General features: G+C 51.7%; 1 protein-coding gene across 9 annotated transcripts; it reads left to right on the top strand.

Annotated features, from left to right (window-relative positions):
• Window positions 1-4,291: 4,291 nt before the first annotated feature.
• Window positions 4,292-19,023, top strand: LOC119091737 (protein Abitram). 9 transcript variants are annotated; one of them, XM_037214595.1, is made up of 5 exons: window positions 4,292-4,412; window positions 12,895-12,998; window positions 13,884-13,955; window positions 15,366-15,751; window positions 18,526-19,023. In XM_037214595.1, exons 4-5 carry the CDS (start codon window positions 15,458-15,460, stop codon window positions 18,895-18,897), a joined length of 666 nt encoding a protein of 221 aa, XP_037070490.1. In that variant the 5' UTR covers window positions 4,292-4,412; window positions 12,895-12,998; window positions 13,884-13,955; window positions 15,366-15,457; the 3' UTR covers window positions 18,898-19,023. The 9 variants fall into 9 exon arrangements, with proteins under 9 accessions (XP_037070490.1, XP_037070493.1, XP_037070494.1 ...); XM_037214598.1 differs by lacking the exon at window positions 4,292-4,412 and adding an exon at window positions 4,438-4,572; XM_037214599.1 differs by lacking the exon at window positions 4,292-4,412 and adding an exon at window positions 12,057-12,074.
• Window positions 19,024-19,545: the final 522 nt, after the last annotated feature.

Below are 19,545 nucleotides of genomic sequence, written 5' to 3'. Positions count from 1 at the left end.
ATGAAACACCGCGCTGACGACTGCGACAACGGCAACGCATAGCATTCGTTGAATGGTTTGGTGATTATTCCATTGGGCATGATAACAGAAGAGTGTATGTTTTGTGCAATGGGCGACTCTGGACATGTGTCCGACAATCCGCACTTGCGTTGCAGCAAGTTGGCGGCAAGCGACAAGCAGGTGATGTGCGGTCAGTGGGTCACAGCATCGACCGCAAGGCGGTCTGTCGCCAGCCAATGCTATGGCGGTGTGTAACATATGTGTGCCATATGCGTTTTTGGCATAGGGCAAGTTTCTCCCTCGTATTGTTGCGGAAACACGGCTGCAACTCCCGATACGGGGTTTCACCCAGTTCAGCCCCCGCTTGGGTTCAAGCCACGACGAACTTCGAGAAGAGAGGTCCAAATCCGGAATAAGAAATCGTTGTTGGTGTTTTTTCATGGTAGGTTGAGTCATTTTTTTCTGTTCGGGCCCTCCTTCCAATTCATTTTGCGAAACCACGGCCGCTGTGCGCGTTGATTACCCTGCTTGAGAGCCGGCGATGGTTTTACGGTTCTATTTGGCCGATCGGACTCGCCGTTAGTGTATTTTCGGGCGGTCATGCTGTGTGAGAATGTTCCGATATAGGGCACCACCATAGCACTCACCGAGGGATGACAGCACCATGATGTTCGGGTAGACTTTAGTAGACTGCACATCGCCCAGCTGTGACGGGTCAGAATTGTGTGCGACAAACCCACTGCATTCAGCTGATTTAGGAGTTACGAATATTAGGGGTTATGATACACTAGGCCTTACGATACATTAGGTGTTGTGATATATTAGGAGTTGTGTTACATTAGAGGTTACGATCGTTAGGAATTACGATACGTTGGGTCTTACGACACATTAGGTGTTATGATACACTAGGTGTTATGATACATTAGGGAATGTATTAGGAGTTGTGTTACATTTAGAGGCTACGAGCATTAGGACTACAATACGTTAGGTCTTATGACACATTGGGAGTTATGCATTAGGAGTTGCGATACATTAGGATGTTGTGATACATTAGGAGTTACGATACCTTAGGGGTTATGACACATTAGGTGCTACGTACATTAGGCGTTATGAAGCACAAGCGGTTTTGATACATTAGGCGTTGCGATACATTAGTGGTTGCAAACATTAGGGGTTTCGATTTTCCGAGGAGTCATCCAAAAGAAAACATGAACATTCCCAGAAAACATGAGCTGGCCTATCAATGGAAACGTTTGGTCCCGTTTCTGTCTAAGCTGGGGCTCAATCCGCGGGGCACATCACATCTCTGCCGAACAATTAATCAATCGATAACAAATCAATGTAAAAATCAATACAAAACAAAAAAAATTACATAGGTGATGATGCACTGTAAAAGGAATAGCAGCGGCATTTTTTCGATGCAGTCTTTTCATAGCTGATTCCTCCATTTTATTGACTGATAAGTGCAAGCAAATTGCCTTTCTGGTGCCTTTCACATTGTTTTCAGTTAAAGAACGTAATAGATAAGATGGTACAGACAATTTGGCTCTGCCAGAGTTCGGCGGGCCGAGCCCGGTTACTTGTGGGCGGGGGGGGGGGGGGGGGGGCGCTCTTGCTGGCAGAATACCTTCGTTAACGCTGGCGCCCTCTGCCATCACCAAGACTTTGATCGCACCCTTGAGAAAAAGTGTTCCAATCTCTTTGGCCTGTGCCGAATTGCTAAGTCTGTGTATAATCCACCGTGCCATGTTCAGCCTTTAAAACTTTCAGATTCCCCATGATATGCTTCTCAACTATTTAGCTGTGCAAACATTCAGCAGTTTTATTTAACGTAAAACAGCACATAACACGCTCCCAGCGCAGTACTTAAGAGCCTTTTCCTCAACCCTTCCACTGCATGGTCCGACAGAATCTGTCGGACCATATCGTTTTTCAACAGGTTGGACCATAGCATTTTGAGCAGGGGGCATCTGATGCCCCCTGCTAAAAATGCTTTTTTTATCGCTCATCTAAATAGCGTAACATTTATGGCATATGCTGACAACGCTCATGTAAAAACAATAACAATTATGTCACAAGCTCATAACCAAGTGGACGACGCAGCGACCACGCCTGGAGGCAGAAAGCAAAACAGGTAATGTTTTAACAAACCCTGTACTGTCCGTGCTATATCCTCCTACTCTGTGCTGCATGAGAAGCGATGGGGAATTAATCCACGTCACCAAAAAATCAAAGCTCGAAGAATTGTGGAGTATTTCTGTTGCTGGGTATAAGGTTACGACCACTGTCTGTGTTTCAGACGATCAAGAGCACCAGCCAGGTGTTGTAGCTGGGACTGAGGCTCAGCCCTAAAAACTTTGTCACGCCTACGTTAGAAATGTTACCTGCGCTCCTAATTTCCACCCATTCCTGGTTACATCAAAACGTTAGCAGCAGTAGCCGCTTGCGGGGGCGTCACGTCCATGAGCAGCACGTCGAGCAGCGTCTGCGCCATGAACCACCGCACCGTGCCGCCCACGTGCGTCGGGTCCAGGACACTCGTGACGCACCGATCTTGGAAGTCGGGGGCCGCCGGTGCAGCTGAAGCGGCAGACAGACCGAGTGGTAGAAGCGTACCGCCTCGGTCGCACCCGACGACCAGATGACGAGCTGCGGCACGAGCGCCGCCGTCTGTACAGCGCCGCCGTCAGCACCATCAGTGTGCCGGTGATGCCTGACTTGCGGCCGCCCCCGTAGGGGCTTCCCGTCATATACAGCTCGTCCATGCTTCCAGAACACAGGCGTGGCGGCGGCGAGCCGCGCCAGCCGCGGCTGCAGCGCCGCCAGCTCGGCGGTGAAGGCGCGCCACCCAGGCGGTGGGCTGGCGCCTGCCCATCACCGCGTACCAGGCACCGCTGTCCAGTACCACCAGATCGGGGCAGCGGCCGGCCCAGCACTCGTCCGCCAGCTCGTCCAGCCGGCGCGCGTACGATTCGTCGAGCCACGTTCGCCACCAGAACTCGTTACGCAGATGAGCTCCGTGTTGATGAGGCTGCAGTGGACGACGGGGATCAGGCCGTCGCCGCCGTCTTCGGCCGGCACCAGCGTTCAGCACGAACACCTCCACGCAGTCCTCACTTAGTTCGGGCGGTGCGCAGGGACTGCGTCACATTCGAGCTGGTGCACCACTCGTGGGGTACGTGCCGTTCAGGTCGAGTTACCGTCGGTAGTCCCGTGAGCCGCATGCGCTCCTTCATGTTCATTTGCACGATGCGCAAGCGGCTGTCGCCGATGAATGAAAACCACCTTGGCGTCTCGACCGCGGCGCCGGGCCAGGCGCTGCAGCGCGAGTCGAGCCCGATACGGTGTCCATTGCCGCCTTCTGCAGAGGTGCGCCGCCGGCTGCTCCCACGAGAAGGCGCACCTGGCCCCTCGCGCAGGACGCGCAGGCACCGCTCCCAGCGCCGCCGGTCTTCACCCAGCTTCGCAGGTGGTTGCGCCATCGGATACTGAGTCACGCACAGCAGCAGGAAGGACACGGCCAGGACGACGCACACCCCTAGTGGTGCGGTACAGGACCGGCGCATGGTGACCGGGCGTTCCGGCCATGCGCGTCCAAATGAATGTGTTTTGATTCACGGTACGCCGAGGGGCAGAGTTCGGCAAGCCGTCCGCCGCACCCTGGCGGCGCGGTTGGGAAGCTTTGGCGCAGCAGTCACGGGTGAAAAAGCCTCCGAATATCGGGGATAAGATCGGTGATAACAATTGCATACTTTTGCGAGCTGTTTTGTGAAAGCTGCAAAAATGGAAGCAATTATAACAGACTATCCCCAGTTAACAAAGGTCAAAGCTTAGCGTTGAATAATACTCGCTAACGCTTAAAGTGTGAGCTTTTGTGAGAACGTTTGTCAAAACATTGACGGTTTGCTGTATGAAGTTGACCATAACTTCCCTCTTAACATAATGGCCTTAATCAGGATAGCTTAAAGCGTTGACAGAAATATGCTGCAAACTATACTTCATCAATGCCGACGCCACAGATCAGTGGTAACAGTGTTTTTCCAATGCCCTCCGATCAGTGCCTTTCACAATTTTTTTCAGCCGAGATTCACTGTACATATTGAGCAGCACAAAATAAAAATTGACTAGGATTGCCACTAGTCGTAACAATCGTCGTCGTCAAGTCGTGATAACCTGGAATCTGCGTCCGCCTCTGCGCCGAGGACCGCCCGCGGCAACAGGCCGCGCCGGCCGGGCCGACTGGCGGCAGAGGGCACGCAGAGTGGACGAGCAGACGTGATGCGAAGGGCACGCGGAGTGGACGCGTCCGGCGGGCACGCCAGTAAACCACCATGGCATGGTCGGCAGGAGCAGGCCCGAGCCTACTGGAGGCCACTCGTGCGTCGCTGTGAAGTCGCACGAGGCATCATTCTGTAAGTCAATCCGGCGGAGGCGGCGGTGGAGCAGCTGATTGTCCTGCTGAGGCAGCAAATGGAGGTAGCGGCCCAGGACCGGCAGGAAGCCCGGGAGAGAGGAGAGCGATTGACGGAACGCTTTCTAACGCTGTCCACGCCTGTCTTGCAGGATCGCCAGGTACGCACCACTGCACAAGGTGGGGGGGGGGGGGGGGGCACCGGTATGCACCGGAGGCTGTTTGCCATCAGCGGTTCTAGCATCCGCTCCACACCGATTATCGGACGCATCTCTGCGAGAATTCTCTGTGTGCAAAGCAAAATTAAATGGTCACTGTAAGCTGACACGAATGACCGCCTACCTCTGGAGACACAAAAGACGGCACTGATCACATTTATTCGATGCCACGGCTGATAAGACTGGTGAAATATTCACTGGATTTTGACATGGTCGATGCAGCCGTCACCACTGATGTCAAGATCGGTGAGCATTTTTGGTAACAGAGAATCGTGATCCGGGTCGTCTCGAGTTATTTTTGCGGGCCTCAAGAGCCTGGGATGCTCGCACTCAAAGAGATTCACGAATTTTGTGATTTCTGTGGCCATTGCCAAGACGACCAGCTCTGCGATAAAGTGGTCACTGGCACAAGAGACACAGGTATGCTGGGGAACTTCTGGCAGATGAATCGCTCACGCTACAGAAGGATTGTTAACTCTGTTCACACCCCGTTTGAAAAGTGCGCGTTGATGGACGTGACGAACTGCACGGTCAAGCCATGTCAGTCACTCGCGTCTCTACAGCCCATAGGATCAGGAATCTGCCAACGAGAAAGTGTAGTTTCTGTGGCGACGCATAGCACGTAGCTGTGGGCTCGGAACAGCATCCGTGAAGTCTGCGGCCGCCGTGCCACCTAGCGGAGATCTGTAGAAGTGGAGGTTCATCTCCAGACCGTCAGGTCAAATGTCAGCACAGTCGTTCATCATCGTCGGTCGTGTCATCATCGGGCGCGGCCGTTCTCCAGCAGCCGGCGCGGGAGGCGAGAGTCCACGGGACGCCTCGGAAGAGAGGCGAGGCGTTATCGGAGTGACCATGCGCACTATCGAAACATGGTGTCCGATGTATCATCATCAGACCCTACGTCAAGTAAGACGTCTCGTAGACGTAAGAGTAAGAATCTCGTCGCTGCAGATTCGCGCCCTCGTCGAGGATCTTATCGGCGGTGGCCGTCTGTCATGGACCCCGACACCGAGCTGAGTCCACGGTCATCGGTCCTGAATATGCCTATACGATTGATGTTGACCTATGCAGCCCGGCCCCAGCAAAGGGAAAGCTATTTTCTGCAGACGTCAAGCGACTTCGCTGTCTCGGAATGTTGAGTGCCGTTCTTCGTATCGGTTAACAGGCAGTTGCAAGTGGCATTTAAGTAGCTGGAGGTGTCGGTGCAGCTCTCCTGTCGTGGTTTCATCCCATGGAACTGCGTATCCTCCCGACGTGCTTCCCAAAGCAGATTGCATGCGTGCAAGTTGAAGAGACAGACGGCGACTTCACTGTCAGCCCTGGTCACCAGCTGACAGAGGACGATCTGGCTCTGTCCCTGCCTACCCTGCTCTCAGCGCACCGACGATCATCCCCATCCCCGAAACGGCAGCCGCATCCGACACAGCCATCCACCAACGTCGGACCGTGGCGCTGCCCACCTCTTAGACTGGGGAGCAAGTGATGCTGCCTATACTCCGAGACTCGCGGCAGGTGGCGCCATTTAACGTCAACAGTGCGCAGCGATCAGTGCGCAGGGGGCTGCGCTGGAGAACCCGCACGTTAGCTCCCACGACCGATCAGCGGCATCCACGACCAGTCATAGTGACAGGCGCGCGTAAATCCACGTGGTCTTCTGACGTGGGCTACCTGTCGCCACAACAGCGCGCAGATCATCTGGCGCCGATGGAGGCGGCGTTCCCGCATGTGTTTGATACATCCACACTTCGCGAGATGGTAGGTGAGGCCAATGAAAATGCATCTCCAGGAAGATGCGGAGCTATTCAAACTGGCTGCTGTTCGCAATATCCCGCTCAGGTGACTAGACAAGGTGAAGCGGCAGCTGGACGATCTCGGGGCCAAATCAGTCATCGTTTCTGTAAATGAGCCTACAGAGTGGTGTTATCCGATAGTGGTTGTCCCAAAGAATAACTCTGAAGATGTTCGCGTCTGTTGCAACTTGACCATGCTGGACACGTACGCCAAGAGGGGGTCCTCATCCGTTTACACACCGCACGACCGCCGTGTCCGGTATTAATAAAGACGCTGATTCTTCTCTAAATTTGACGCCAAGAACGCATGCTTCCAGATCGGCCATTGCACCTGAAGTCCAGCATCTCACAACATTCATCACGTCCTGGAAGCGTAACCAGTGCAAACGGGCTCCCCAGGGACTGATTACAAGCGGCGATGAGTACGGCCGACGAGGACACCAGGCTCTGGACGGCGTATCACGACTTGCAAAGTCGTGGATGACATCCTTGCGCCATGATGACGACTACACCATTTATCTACACCACGTGGGCACGATACTGGAGGGGTGGGATAAAAACGGCATCACACTGAGTCTTGCCGAGGTGGAGTTCTCCAAGACGAAGGGTGAATTCTGCGGCTACAAGCTGAGCTAAGAAAGCTTCGTCCGCGTCTTCCCCGTCCCCGTTAGCCAGAGGGTGGGAACCATCACATTGCTTCCGACACCAACCAACATCACAATTTATGTTGATCCATTACGATATAAATAATTATGATAATAATCTTGCCTGCTGGAAACTGATATGACAGCCAATGATGTAGGCAATGAGGGGAAAATGAGGGGTTAATGGTAAGGAATTTGACCAGTTACTGACAAAAAAATGAGCGAAAAAAGTTGAACAATTATACACGTTTAACAGATTGTGTAGCGCAAAGATTGTGTACTCAGCTGCCAGTGCATCTTTTAATGCCGATTCTGAATCTGCAATCCAATCTTAAAAGTAATCCATCTTTTCAGACATTTAGGACCGTAAGCAAATTATGAAATTTTTCTTCACAAGAGGAATATCATCAAACAAATTTGTTTGGAAAGGCGCACAATCAAATTCTCTACGAAACAATGCTTTAATAATTCTGCCTCCGCAGAACATTTCCACTTGAAAAAAAACACTTGAAAAGTTCGCCTTCGGGTCGTTCAAGATCCACAATGTTACGACATGGTGCCTTGCCACCAGTCAGAGCGCATAGTTCAACCAGGCAGCCGGATCCAACTCACAAAGATAAGCATCCCATCGCACACCGCCAAAACGAGGTGTGCTGAATGTCATGCAACAGCCTGCTACTGTTCCTACCTAAACCTCCTGGAGAGACATGAACGGTAATGTGGTCAAGGGCTACTGGGTGTCCACCATCTCCTTCATAATTACCACAATTTGCCCTAGATTCCTCCCCAGCGGTTTCCATAAATGAAAAAAATCATTTGGTTCCCTGCTCACCGCTATGCACATAATACATTTCACGTGTTCTGCCTTTCCCAATGTGTGTGTGTGCTGTGATGCTTGCAACATACTTGAGCGTCAGACTGTTTACGTAACAAATGTTACGAAAGCTTGAAACATTCTATTTAGGCAAAAAGGCTTACGAACGTGGAGCTATTATGCCGCGAATTCAGCGAAACGTTATCCAATGGCTTTGATTTCCCCCCCCCCCCTCTGGCTTTTACCACAGTGCTTCTTTTTGAGTTGCGCTTTGGCTTTGGGAATGGGGGTATCACATGGTCCATAGTCGACGCGGTGGTTCCAAACTTCAACCTGTGTGTCCCTCGGTAACAGGTTCTGGCCGCCCCGCTGGGCCAACGATAAACGTTCTTTTATTCGCATCAGTAGAGTGCACGCACTGGTTGTCATGGCGTGACACTTGCAAAGCGTTGACAGCGTATTTTGGGCTAAAAAATAAGTTGAACTGATGTCTTTTTTGGTCTTGACGGTGCTGCAATGGCACTACCCAGTAATGTTTTTGGCATAACTGGCTCCGAGGTTTCACAAGAGTATGCTTTTGAAATGTGGCCCAGAGGTGGAAACCCTATGAAAGTCGCAAAGATTATGGAGAGAATGGCTTGCCGAATTAAGAATTGCTATATATAAGAAGAAATGTTGATTAAGATACATGCAGCATCAAGATATATGTGAGATGCAACTTAATTGCGGGAGCCAAGCCGTCCTGCCGGCAAGACACGGCGTCTTTGGCTCCACCGGATAAAGGACCTCGCTCCGCCAAGTTACGTGGCATCAGTTCCGACTGTTGCAATCAGCTCCTGACCTCCATGCTGCCAGCAAGCCTAAGTGGAAGCGTGTTGCGGGAATCCGAGTTGACGGCAGGGGACTGACAAGCCTAAGACCGGTGATTTAGAGGTTCCGCAAGGTGACGCTAGGCGCCAGCAGTAGGCATGGGGCTCCCGCCTCGCAGAGCGCCATCGCACCTCTGCTTTCGGAGGCTGAGCCGTACGCGGAGCCCGACTTTTGAGCATTCGTGCTTCTCAGAGCGCTACCTGGCTGCACGCTGTGCCGCTCGCTCATCTTAGTACACCGATTAACGAGACGCTGAGCATCTCAATGGTATTTAGGGATGGAGCTGATGTGTGTGGCCCACACCGATGCAGACGCGGGGCTCTTGCAGACAGCGAGGTCCGCCATGTCTTGACGCGCCGTCTCATCGCTGGAAGACATTTCCGACGCACGGCGCTGAACGATGTCGTCAGGTCTGCTCTTCAGTCTGCTGGAAAACCCGCAGCTCTGAAACCAACCAACTCGCGCCGCCGCGACGGCAAACGACCGGACGGGCTGCCAATTCCTTCGCACTCCCATGGGGAAAGCCTAGTTTGGGATGCCACCTGCGTCAACACGCATGCCGAATCCCACGTGATATATACCGCGGTAGACACTGGAGTGCTTACACGCTCAGTTCAGAAAGAGGCGCAAGTATGCATACATCGCAGACAGATTTCAGCCCCAACCCGTCGCTTTTGAGACTGTCTGCGGTCCGTCAACCACGGCTTTCATCGGAGAGTTGTGGTCCCTGTTTGTCAACATATCTAAAGATCTGCTTGGGGCTGGCTGGCTCTGGCAGCGGTTGTCATTTTCTGTTATCCGTGGCAATGCTGCCTCCGTGCTCGCCACAGCTAGTTCCCTTAACACGCGCTCGGGTGGGGAGAGTAATTCGACCATTTTCCGGAATGGCTTCGGAACGACGCGGCGTAGTCGCGCTAACTTTTACATAGCTGTAGACAATTGAATAGCGGATTGTGTGCCATCAAAATTTAGATGTACCTTGTAAGGTCGTTGACCTACGGCAGGTCAAAGTTAGGCCATGGATTCAGCGAAGCCAATTTCCAGGGAATTGTCCAAGCAGATCCAAAAACGGAGTGTTGGATGAAGCCGTACACCTCTGAAATGCTTTCTTAAGCACCAAAAATATTGAAAGAGCAAATTACGTTGACCCAAGGTCAGGTATGAAGGTCAGACCACGGTCATAACCAACCTGGTTATTTCCTGGGCGCTCACTTCGAATTTATTGATAGCAGGAACCACATCATACATCTTCCATTGACTTCTTAAAGGTCAGAAAAGTCATTGACCTAGGATGACCCTGGTCGACATTTTGTTTTAGGAGTATACTGCCTAGCGTTATCTTTGTCGCTTATACAAATGCAAAACTCAGAGCAGTCTTGCATGACTTTGGTCACCATGACCTTCAAAAGGTCAAACAAGGTCACTGACCTGATATGGTTTGTTTTGACCTTTTGGACCTTTTGCTTAGAAACAGGTTCCCTAGGTTCTGGGGCACTTTGGAGACCGACCTGGGATTTGACCTTGTTTGACTTTACTGGACCTAAAGGTCATGACCTAGGAAGCTCAAACTCTGACCCAAGTGAGTTTACGTACAGGCCAAGGCACCCTGTAAACATGGTGTCTCTAGCTTTCTTAGTTCCCGAGATTTCAGGGAGGTCAAATTGAACCCCCACATCCGAGCGAGGGGTATCTAGCCGGCCACCCGGGCGCGTGTTAACGCGCCTGTCAGCGCACAACACTGGCCCACGCCCAAAGGCAAACAGACTGCGGTGAATTGGACACTACATCCCGAGGCCCGCTCAGTGGAAAGCCTGACTCATCGCCACCTGAGTGTGAGCCTTCTGCCTACTCTTTGACGGCCCGCCACCTCCTAGATCTGCATGACAGCCCAGTAAAGCCAGCCTCAGAATGTTGCCTTCCGCAGCTGCAGGCCAAGATGAACAACTCTACTGAATAACTGGGGAGCATCCGAAAGGAGTGCAAGGGCAAGTAACAAGCCGAGCGGGCACGTGCTGAACAGAGGAACTGGGAATAGCTCTGTCTGGTCGGCTGCCCAGGCTCGGTCGTCTCCCCGTCGAGCTGCCCGTGGGTCATTTGCTCCAGTGAAGAGGACGGAAGGGCGCGGCCCCGTGTTTGGATTTTACGGGACCCGGGAGCATCGGCAATACGTTCATTATGAACGCGTTAATGTCTGAGCAACACCCGCGCCCTGCATGACTTCATCCTACGATATGAGTGCTCAAGATACGTCAACTCGATCACCTCCGCAATGAAGGGTGGTCTCAACAAGGCATTCGCCACGTTACTGCGAGGCCTATGGAAGGGCTCAGATGAGGCTAACCTGGTGACCACCTCCCCATTGAGGTGCAGTTCTTGCGGTTTGCGGCCCGATTTATGGGCTCTCAGCACCAGGTTGCACACCAGTGTCTCAGATACCTGCTGGAGGGCTTGCACGAAGACATGAACCGTGTTCACGTCTAATCCAGGCACAAACCCACCCACATCGATCTTGGCCTCAGTGTTAGCCAGAAACTGCTCGAGGCCCGGAAGCGTATCCTGCTCTTGAAGAATTCAAAGCTCATGACGAGGGCCGATGAGGAATCGTGAGTGTGTCGGTTGGTTAGCCGAGGCCAACTTGAAGGGCCCCTGAGCAACCGAGAGTGCCTTGACAGGGGCCCCGGCTTCAGAATACAGAGCCTTTCAGGCGAATGAGAAGCATCTGTGGAAGGTCCCCGATTAACAATTGCGCCTTGGTTCTGTATCACGAAGGAGGAGGGCCCTCCGAGCAAATGCAAAGGAATCAACGGCAACGTAAAAGGCTCCTTGACGATCACATTGACTCTGCAAGTGGACATATTGGGCCCCGGAAAAAGCGTGGGGCCTCTGGACAGCGCTATGAGCCTTCAAGTCTCCCAATAACCACTGTTTCAAACAGTAAATAATTATTTTTGTCTACTCGCGGGCATTTCGCTTTCGCTCGCGGCTGTTCCTGATTGCCTAAAAGCCCAAATGCTTCCAACTTTGCTGTGTTTTGTGTTAAAGAATTGCGTTTGTTCGGCCACCTATGGGGCCCCTTCGGAGCCTTTGGTTCCTTCGGGGTCCATGGAGTCCATGGCCCGTGTCTCCCCTCCCCCCCCCCCTCTGGGTCTGTCCCTGATCATGCAGAAATGGCCTAGCTGGTTCACAGGGAGCTATGACCGCACGCTGACGTCACTGGGCAATCAGCTGGCAGCGTTTTGCGACCTTTTCTATCGTTGCACATTCCACATTGCATGATCCGTCGGTGTCGGCAGTGTTTTATTGTCGTGGTCGGCGGCGGGTAGGCGGGTGACGAAGGGGGCGGTGCGGGGTATGATATCGTTGTTATATAATACAGTGAAGTAAGTCGAGTTGCTGTAAGTGTTTATTATGATATCGTTGTTATATAATACAGTGAAGTAAGTCCATTTGCTGTAAGTGTTTATATGATATTGTTGTTTTATAATACAGTGAAGTAAGTCGAGTTGCTGTAAGTGTTTATAAGTGTTTGGTGTATCTTCTGAGGAGCAGAAGATAACTCATATTGTATTGGCGACTTACTGTGTTTAGTTGAGTCAGGTTGCCGTGAAAGGCGCAGTAGGCATGTACGCCAAGGTATGCGTGATATTGCACTCAGCATGTATGGTAGTCGTGCTGAGTCATGATGCCTTGGTGGGTCCGCCATCAATTTTTTCTCAAATGATGGTGTTCGTTTTGAATGTTCAAAGACAAGAAACTGCTCAAAGGTTATGTAGACTTTTCTACTGAAGCATTTTTTTGACAAAAGACAAAGTTTTCTGCCATGTATGTGCATGCTTTGTGTATATTTTTGTGTGCAGAACACGTTGTGTATGTTTGCCACTTTCATGCTCAATTTAGAAAGTGCATAACTTGTTGGGCATGTAATCTCTCCATAAAATCTGTTGTGGCAAGCATTCTGGCAGTCAGTGATCTTTGGATATGTCTTTATGTGTGTTGTGCAATAGAAACTCATTTTTAGTCATTCATGTTTGTCTCAATGACTGGTCAGAGCAGGTGACTAGTCTGATATGGCTGTCTGAGGAAAAGTGCCTATTTCACAAAGACAATTCAGAGTCTGGGGACCCTGTTAACATATCACCACTTTCAGGCTTTGCAAAACCTCCTGAAGTGATGCATACAGATCTTTCCAGTCATCTTCACTCAGAGGAATGCAATGATCTTATAAACAAACTCCAGAAGTGTCACCAGGAGGTATGTTCCTTCCATGTTGCATCACTTTGGTGTTGATAAGGATGTGCGTATTGGTCGGCAGGGCAGACATTAAAATGCAAGTAGGGTTTGAATTAAACTCCCTTGCTCATGACATGTCATCACATTAGCTGAAATTGATTGCTGGTGATGGGTAGTGACAGGTAGTTAAGTATATTATTACATGACATTAAAGGGAGCATACTACCTTTTCACCTATTGTTGAATCAGACAGGTGCAATATGATCAGTAATACTGCTAACACACTAATGTTTCAAGTGTTTGTGTGATGGATGCTAGGAAAGCTGGGAATGCTCTTGAGATGACATGAAACATTTTACCATGGCTTTGATTCATCGTCTATTGCATCTACTACGGCCCTTGCCAGCTGGGCCCATCACAAAGGTTTTTTATTTGCACCGGTAGAGGTGTGCATGGTAGTTGTAGCGATAGTGGTCGCGACTGCTGGAAAGAATTGTTCTGTTAGAAAGCTTTGATGGTGTAATTTGGACAAGAAAATGATAAAAATTGAAGTCCTGATTATGGGCTTATGCTGCTACAGTGGCACTACCCAATGTTTTTATTAGATGTAACTGGTCCTGAGGTTTCTCTAGAATATGTTTTTGAAGTGTGCCCCAAAGGCGGAACATCCCTTCAAGTCTTACATGGCAAGGGAACATATAAAACAGAAAGCATTATGGTATTGCATGTTTTTCTCAAACAAGGTGTTCACCCGAGTTGTTTTGCCAGGATTATTCACTGTAGGGTCCAGGGACGTCTTGCATATTTGACACATGATCAAATAGAGAATTTGACTTGATATAGCATGCATGGAACATGCAGTGAAAGTGTGCACTGGTATGCTGTATACACAATCAATTTTTTCAGCAATTCTTTGGCAAGTGGATTGGCGCTTGCAACGAGATTGATGTTCAAGTACGGCGCTGTCTGAAACTCGAGGTAAGACTGTGCTTCATGACCCTTATTCGTAATCATCTCCTACCTTCTGTAACTTTGACATTGCGCTGACTGATTTGTACACAACATGAACATTTAATGGCAGGAACATTTAATTCCTCAACGCGGAATGATTGGGCGAAAGTGCTGCGCACATTAAAGACAATTCCCCGCGCATGCTGATGTTTCGAAATGCCGCACGAAATCCATGGGTTTCATTGGGGTCTGGTCTTCGACGTGGTACCGTGGTGTCTTGTGGGTGTTTTTGGCCGTCTCAAGCCCAACTATGGGTTTGATTCAAGATGAATTTATTATTGGCCCACGAATCACGTCATTTTTTCGTGAGTGGCGAGAACATTTTATTGTTGAAAATTAAACGTGAATCATAAATCAAACCATTCCTAAAATGAGTTAAGCAGAGTGGATCAAAGTCAAACTGAAAGAAAAACAAATCGATTCAAGATCGATGTGCTAAATCCCTACCCAAATTACATTCCTGTATGAATTAGACTGTTTGAGATACACATGTTCGATCAGACCCAGGCAACACAGCTAAAAGGTATTGACAGTTCTATAGGCAGGTAAATTGGATGGCAGGTGATCTATCCGTGGATGATCAATGAAACAATTCGCTCGGGGCACCAGCCGCGTGCGGCTCTGTATTCCAGACAGCCGAACAACCCACAGATCCGAGTTGAGTACCCGACCCCGGTCGTAATCAAGCACTCCGCCGCGTAAGTGGCGACACCTCTTGGTTGCGACTGCTAACAGTCAACTTTTATACATATCAGCAGGGTTCCGTCTAATTTACTGGGCCAGTTGCGGGCCTCTGGCTGTTTCGTGAACTCTCGGACCCCTTTAACGAGGGCCTATCCGGTATGTGGGGCCTGCTTGAGGGTTCACAGACATTGTGACCAGCCCAAACGCACTGGCTGGTTGAAATGTGTCTGAGGTGTGATGTGGAACGCTTGACAATACTGAAGTCGGCTTCGGATGTACGAAAATAAATTTTGACCGTATTGTGCAGACAAGTGCAAAGCCGTGTGAAGAGAGCAGATACGCGAATTGACGTCGTTCGCCCTTTTTGACGGTCAACGGAAGGAGATGCCGCAAATTAACACTGGTCACAATCATAAGCTATGTACTAGACTGGCACTCGGTCCGTCTTACATGCTGGCACTTGTTACGTGCCTTGCGGGTTGTACCCCACACTGCAAAAGGTGGCCAGACCATCGGTGCCCTGACGAGCTACTTTAGTCTGGTCAGCATTAGAAATATGGAGCAAGATTTTTCAATTACCGATAAATAACTCTGGGCGTACGAGACTTGCAGCGTTAGCATGCGTATTCGGAATCACTGATGTGGCTCTCATGACCACCAAGTTTACTTGCTTATTCCAAGCTTTTGTTGCAGCGCCTGCGAAAGCAGAAAGCCAATAACGAAGCGGCAGCAGTCAAGCACAAGCTTTTCCAGGAGCGCGTGAAGCCGCGACCGGACGCGCAGTGATGACGCTCACCCCGGCGGCCTCGGACGCGCCGTCAGTGCCATCTGGTGGCACGGGCGTGAACCGTTCCGTCGACGAGCGCGCGGTGCCCCGCATCGAGGACTCTGTTACGCCCGGCGAGCAGCCGCGCGACTTCCTGGAGAGATACTACGAGTGCCGCTACCTGCTGGACTGCCGGGAGGCTGGACACGACTACCGGCTGCTGTTCCACTCCAACGGCCTGATAGTGGTGATGCTGGCGCCGTCTCACCCGCTCACCACTACCGGCACAGATGTCACCGGCATCGACTTCCAGGTGTGTGTCCGCGGCAGTGTGAGCAGATGTGTGTTCCGTGCGCGTGCCCGTGCCCGTGCCCGTGTCTGTGGTGACCCCTCCTCCGGGTGCGTGCCGGATTTCCACGTCAGTGCCGTGGAAACACATGGTGAGAACAGGGTGAAATACTCGGCCATCCTGCGCGGATGCAAACTCAAGCACACGTGCGTTATCGCAAGCGCCCCAGACCCACGTGGCTTCTGTCGAACAACCGAAAATCATGATACGGCTCTCCGGCTGTCAGCTGGCACGGCATTAAGCCTGTGCCGTGGGATGCCCAAACCGTCGTCCCTGGACTTGGCGCTGATGCGTGTCAAAACAAACGGCTCGTCCTGTGCGATGGATGGCTGTCGCGCTTTGAGTGCAGGGAAGAGAGCCCCAGGCAGGTCGCTGGGCTGCCCGTAGGTTGTAATGGTATGAAACGGGCCTAGCGCGTGGTGCATCCCAACCAAGCTCCTGGGTGTCGCTGGTGTACCCAGTGGCGATGCAGCCTCAGTCAGATATTCCCTCTGAAATGATACCGTGATGTTAGGGCTTCCCTGAACGACACTTCAGCTCGCGTACCGCAGTTGCAGGTCGTTGATCAGGTGTTTATATGGCCGGCGTCGTTGTTGTGTCTTAATGACGCACCCAGCTGCTGAGGCTATACAGCGTCGCCAGCCTCTCACTCTGGCAGGATGGGCGGGCACCGCAGGGATTTCAACGCTGCACCTCAAGGTTGCCAGGCGTGCATGTCTGCCCATGACCTGACACCCACCAGATAGAAGTGCCTTGAAAATGTCGCCGGTTTGATCAGGGCGCAACCAGGGTCTTTGTAAGGGGGAGGGGGTACAAAGGGTCGACAAAAGGCCTATTGGGGGTGAAAGTCACCCCTCCGAAAAATCACTAGATTGGAGAAGAATGACTAGCATTTACACCACCACGAACTGGTGCAGAAATCGGAATCTGGTGGAACTGGCAGATGAAAGGTGGAATCTCTATGTTTGGTGTTGCTGTACCTGTTAATGTTTTTAGGGGACAGCATCAAAATTGTAAAGGTGGAATACACGTTCCAGTCTCATGTTTGAAGGGTGCGAATTGATTTGGAAATATTTCCGTACCATGTTTTCACGACGGTGGTTGTAGCGCGACGGGCGCCGCCTCCTTGTGCTACCTGCAGCGGCCAACGCCGTTCGCTTTTTTGCCGTTCGAAGGATTCTCGATACGGGTGGTAGTCCGTAATATGACCAGCCCCTCGGATCATTGGGCCTTCTAATCGGGCTCTTGAAATTTTCTCCCGAACGATGTAACGGGCCCATGGCTGGCAATGCGCGTGCGGGCCCACCGTCCGGTCCTGACTAACACAGGGCCCTTCCATTGCCTCAGTGTTAACTCCAATGAGTTATTATGTTTCCTTTTATTGTCAGAGAGCTCCGAGCAACGCAAGAGGCCCTCTGGTACTCGGGGCCCAGTCTATGTCCGTGTCCAGGCAATGTTTCCTTCACTGATTCAGAAACCCGTTGCCGACACAGGATCTATTAGGTACTACTGGCACTTGACTGGAACAGGGCCCGATTGGAAGGCCGAATGACCCGGGGGCTGGCTATATGCTACATTAAGGACCCCCGCGCGTGGGGGGGGGGAGTGTTTTGAACAGCGTTGTTGGGTCTTGATGGGTCTGATGCCTTGATGCCTCTGATGGCTCGGCGTTGTTGTAGGGCCTGACCAATGCAAATCGTGTGCTCGGCCTCGCCCCTGCGTGGGAAGTGGGCCCCCAGGGCTCAGACCTACAAGGGACCAACTATTCGGTGTTGTTGGTGTCTGGCCGAAATAAAGACCCGCATTGTCTCGGGGGTATCCGTTCGATGTGAGAAGTCCTCTGACCGACACCAACACACCGACACATTCGCTGACACCCACGTCGACCGACACAGCCCTCCGGGCGGGTATCCTTAACGCGACCTACAGCCGGCTCGGGGCCACTTACACTCAGGGTCCGTTGTTGGTCTCTGTGAGCCCGTGACCGACGAGGGGCCCCTCATTGTTTAAGGAACCTCGCGCAGTGCAAATCGCGGGCCCCGGCCTTGTTCCTGCTCGGGGAAATGGGCTCCCAGGGCTCAGGCCGACACGAAGCCTACTATTTGGCGCCGATAGTCTCTTCGAAATAGAGGCCCGTATTGTCCCAGGGTGTCCTCAGTCGGTGCAAGAGGCCGTCTGACTGACATTTGATGTCACGGCCCTCCAGACTGGGATTTCTAATGTGGTCTACAGCCAGCCCTCGGGGCCCTTCATCCTTCCAATGAGGCCCTTGATCGTCGGTCCCGAAGGGCCCATCAGGCCACGTTCGGGCCCCCTCGAACACCACCACTGACCGACTCGGGGCCCATGTCAACACAGGACCCCATATCAGGCACTCTGGGCATCCGGATGACAAGGGCTACTCATTGACTCAGGAGCCCCACCAACGTCATCGCGGCCTCCAGCATGGTCTGTAGGGAAATGGATCCTCAGGCCCAGACGGACACGAAGCCGACTTTTCTCTACTGTTGGTGTCTGGCTGACCTGTAGAACTACGGCGTAAGAGATATAGGCGGCTGGAGCGGAATAAGCATTAGATATGAGCAGAGAAGAAGTCTCTTGACAATATGTTTTGGATGTCGTGGTCGCCAAAGTAGAAAAGTTTACCTTTATTGTCTTCGTATGTAGTCTTCTTTCTATGTGGAATTTAGTTTTGCAGGGTGCGTGCTGTGACGTCATGCCATCGCGTGATGTTCCAGGTGACGGAGCACACGAACCGGCTGGAGAATCGCGTGCAGGGCAAGGGCAAGCGCGGCGCCCAGGTGGTGACTGCCGAGGCGCCGCTGTCCCGCGTCACGTGCGCGGACGGCGCCCAGTACGTGATCCCGGCCTGCGCGCGCGGCAAGCTGATCCAGCTGAACGAGAAGCTGCGCAGCCAGCCGCAGCTGCTGACGACCCACAGCGGCGGCGAGGGGTTCGTGGCCATCATTCTGCCGAAGCTGGGCGCCAGCAGCGGCCAGAAGGCGGGCACGGTGGACTGTGCCGAGTACGCGCGCCGCCGCGCGGCGTCGGCACCGGCGGCGGGTCAGGACAGCGCGGGGTCGGCGGCGTGTTCAGAACGAGATTGCTAGTGCTGCAGTGACCCATGTGAGGTCATACAGGCTGACGTGCGCTGCGTTCTCAGGTATCCGAGCCCTGTTGCATCTTGAAACTCCCAAGTATGAATGCGTAGCATGATTAATAATCTGTTGACTATCGATAGTTTGTCGATAGAGGTTTGAGAACTATAATATATCAATGTGAAAATGGGGAAGGCTGATGCAATTCTGTTGTCCAAAAGCTGTCAGCTGGGTCTTGCTTCATGTCCGAGTTCCAACAGGCCCAGAATAAGTGTACGAACACATTGAAAAACTGAACGTATGGGATCACTTTTGGCAAGCTCATCGGCTGAAAATTATGTGGTTTAGACGGGCGCAGATCTCTTTTGAAGGGAAAGTTCCACATTTAAAGAAATTGAAGTAGGCATCAGATATGATAAAATGAACTCACTATTGGCATGCTGTTAAACGGAAAAGGGTGTTCTAGTCAACATAATTTATCTAAATTAGCCCGCTTATTATTGGTTTACGTTTAAATGCAAAAGTATATTTTAGCCAACATAATCTCTGCTCAGGGAATATGCCCCTTAAATCATCGTGTGATTGCGTCATGGTACCTTGCGCAACGTTGATTGAAAGTCAATGGACGGCCGTTATATCCAGTGAATCGTGCTCATGAAC

The sequence above is a fragment of the Pollicipes pollicipes genome, unplaced genomic scaffold, assembly GCF_011947565.3.
Source record: "Pollicipes pollicipes isolate AB1234 unplaced genomic scaffold, Ppol_2.1 Scaffold_3447;HRSCAF=4054_pilon_pilon_pilon, whole genome shotgun sequence".
Taxonomy (NCBI): domain Eukaryota; kingdom Metazoa; phylum Arthropoda; class Thecostraca; order Pollicipedomorpha; family Pollicipedidae; genus Pollicipes; species Pollicipes pollicipes.
This window is presented reverse-complemented; position numbering and strand designations above follow the sequence as displayed.

Excerpts from the sequence above, each read along its gene's own strand:
- LOC119091737 (XM_037214595.1), top strand. The coding sequence starts at position 15,458 with ATGACGCTCACCCCGGCGGCCTCGGACGCGCCGTCAGTGCCATCTGGT. Across the intron at positions 15,752-18,525 it reads TCACCGGCATCGACTTCCAG|GTGACGGAGCACACGAACCG; the intron begins GTGTGTGTCCGC and ends GTGATGTTCCAG.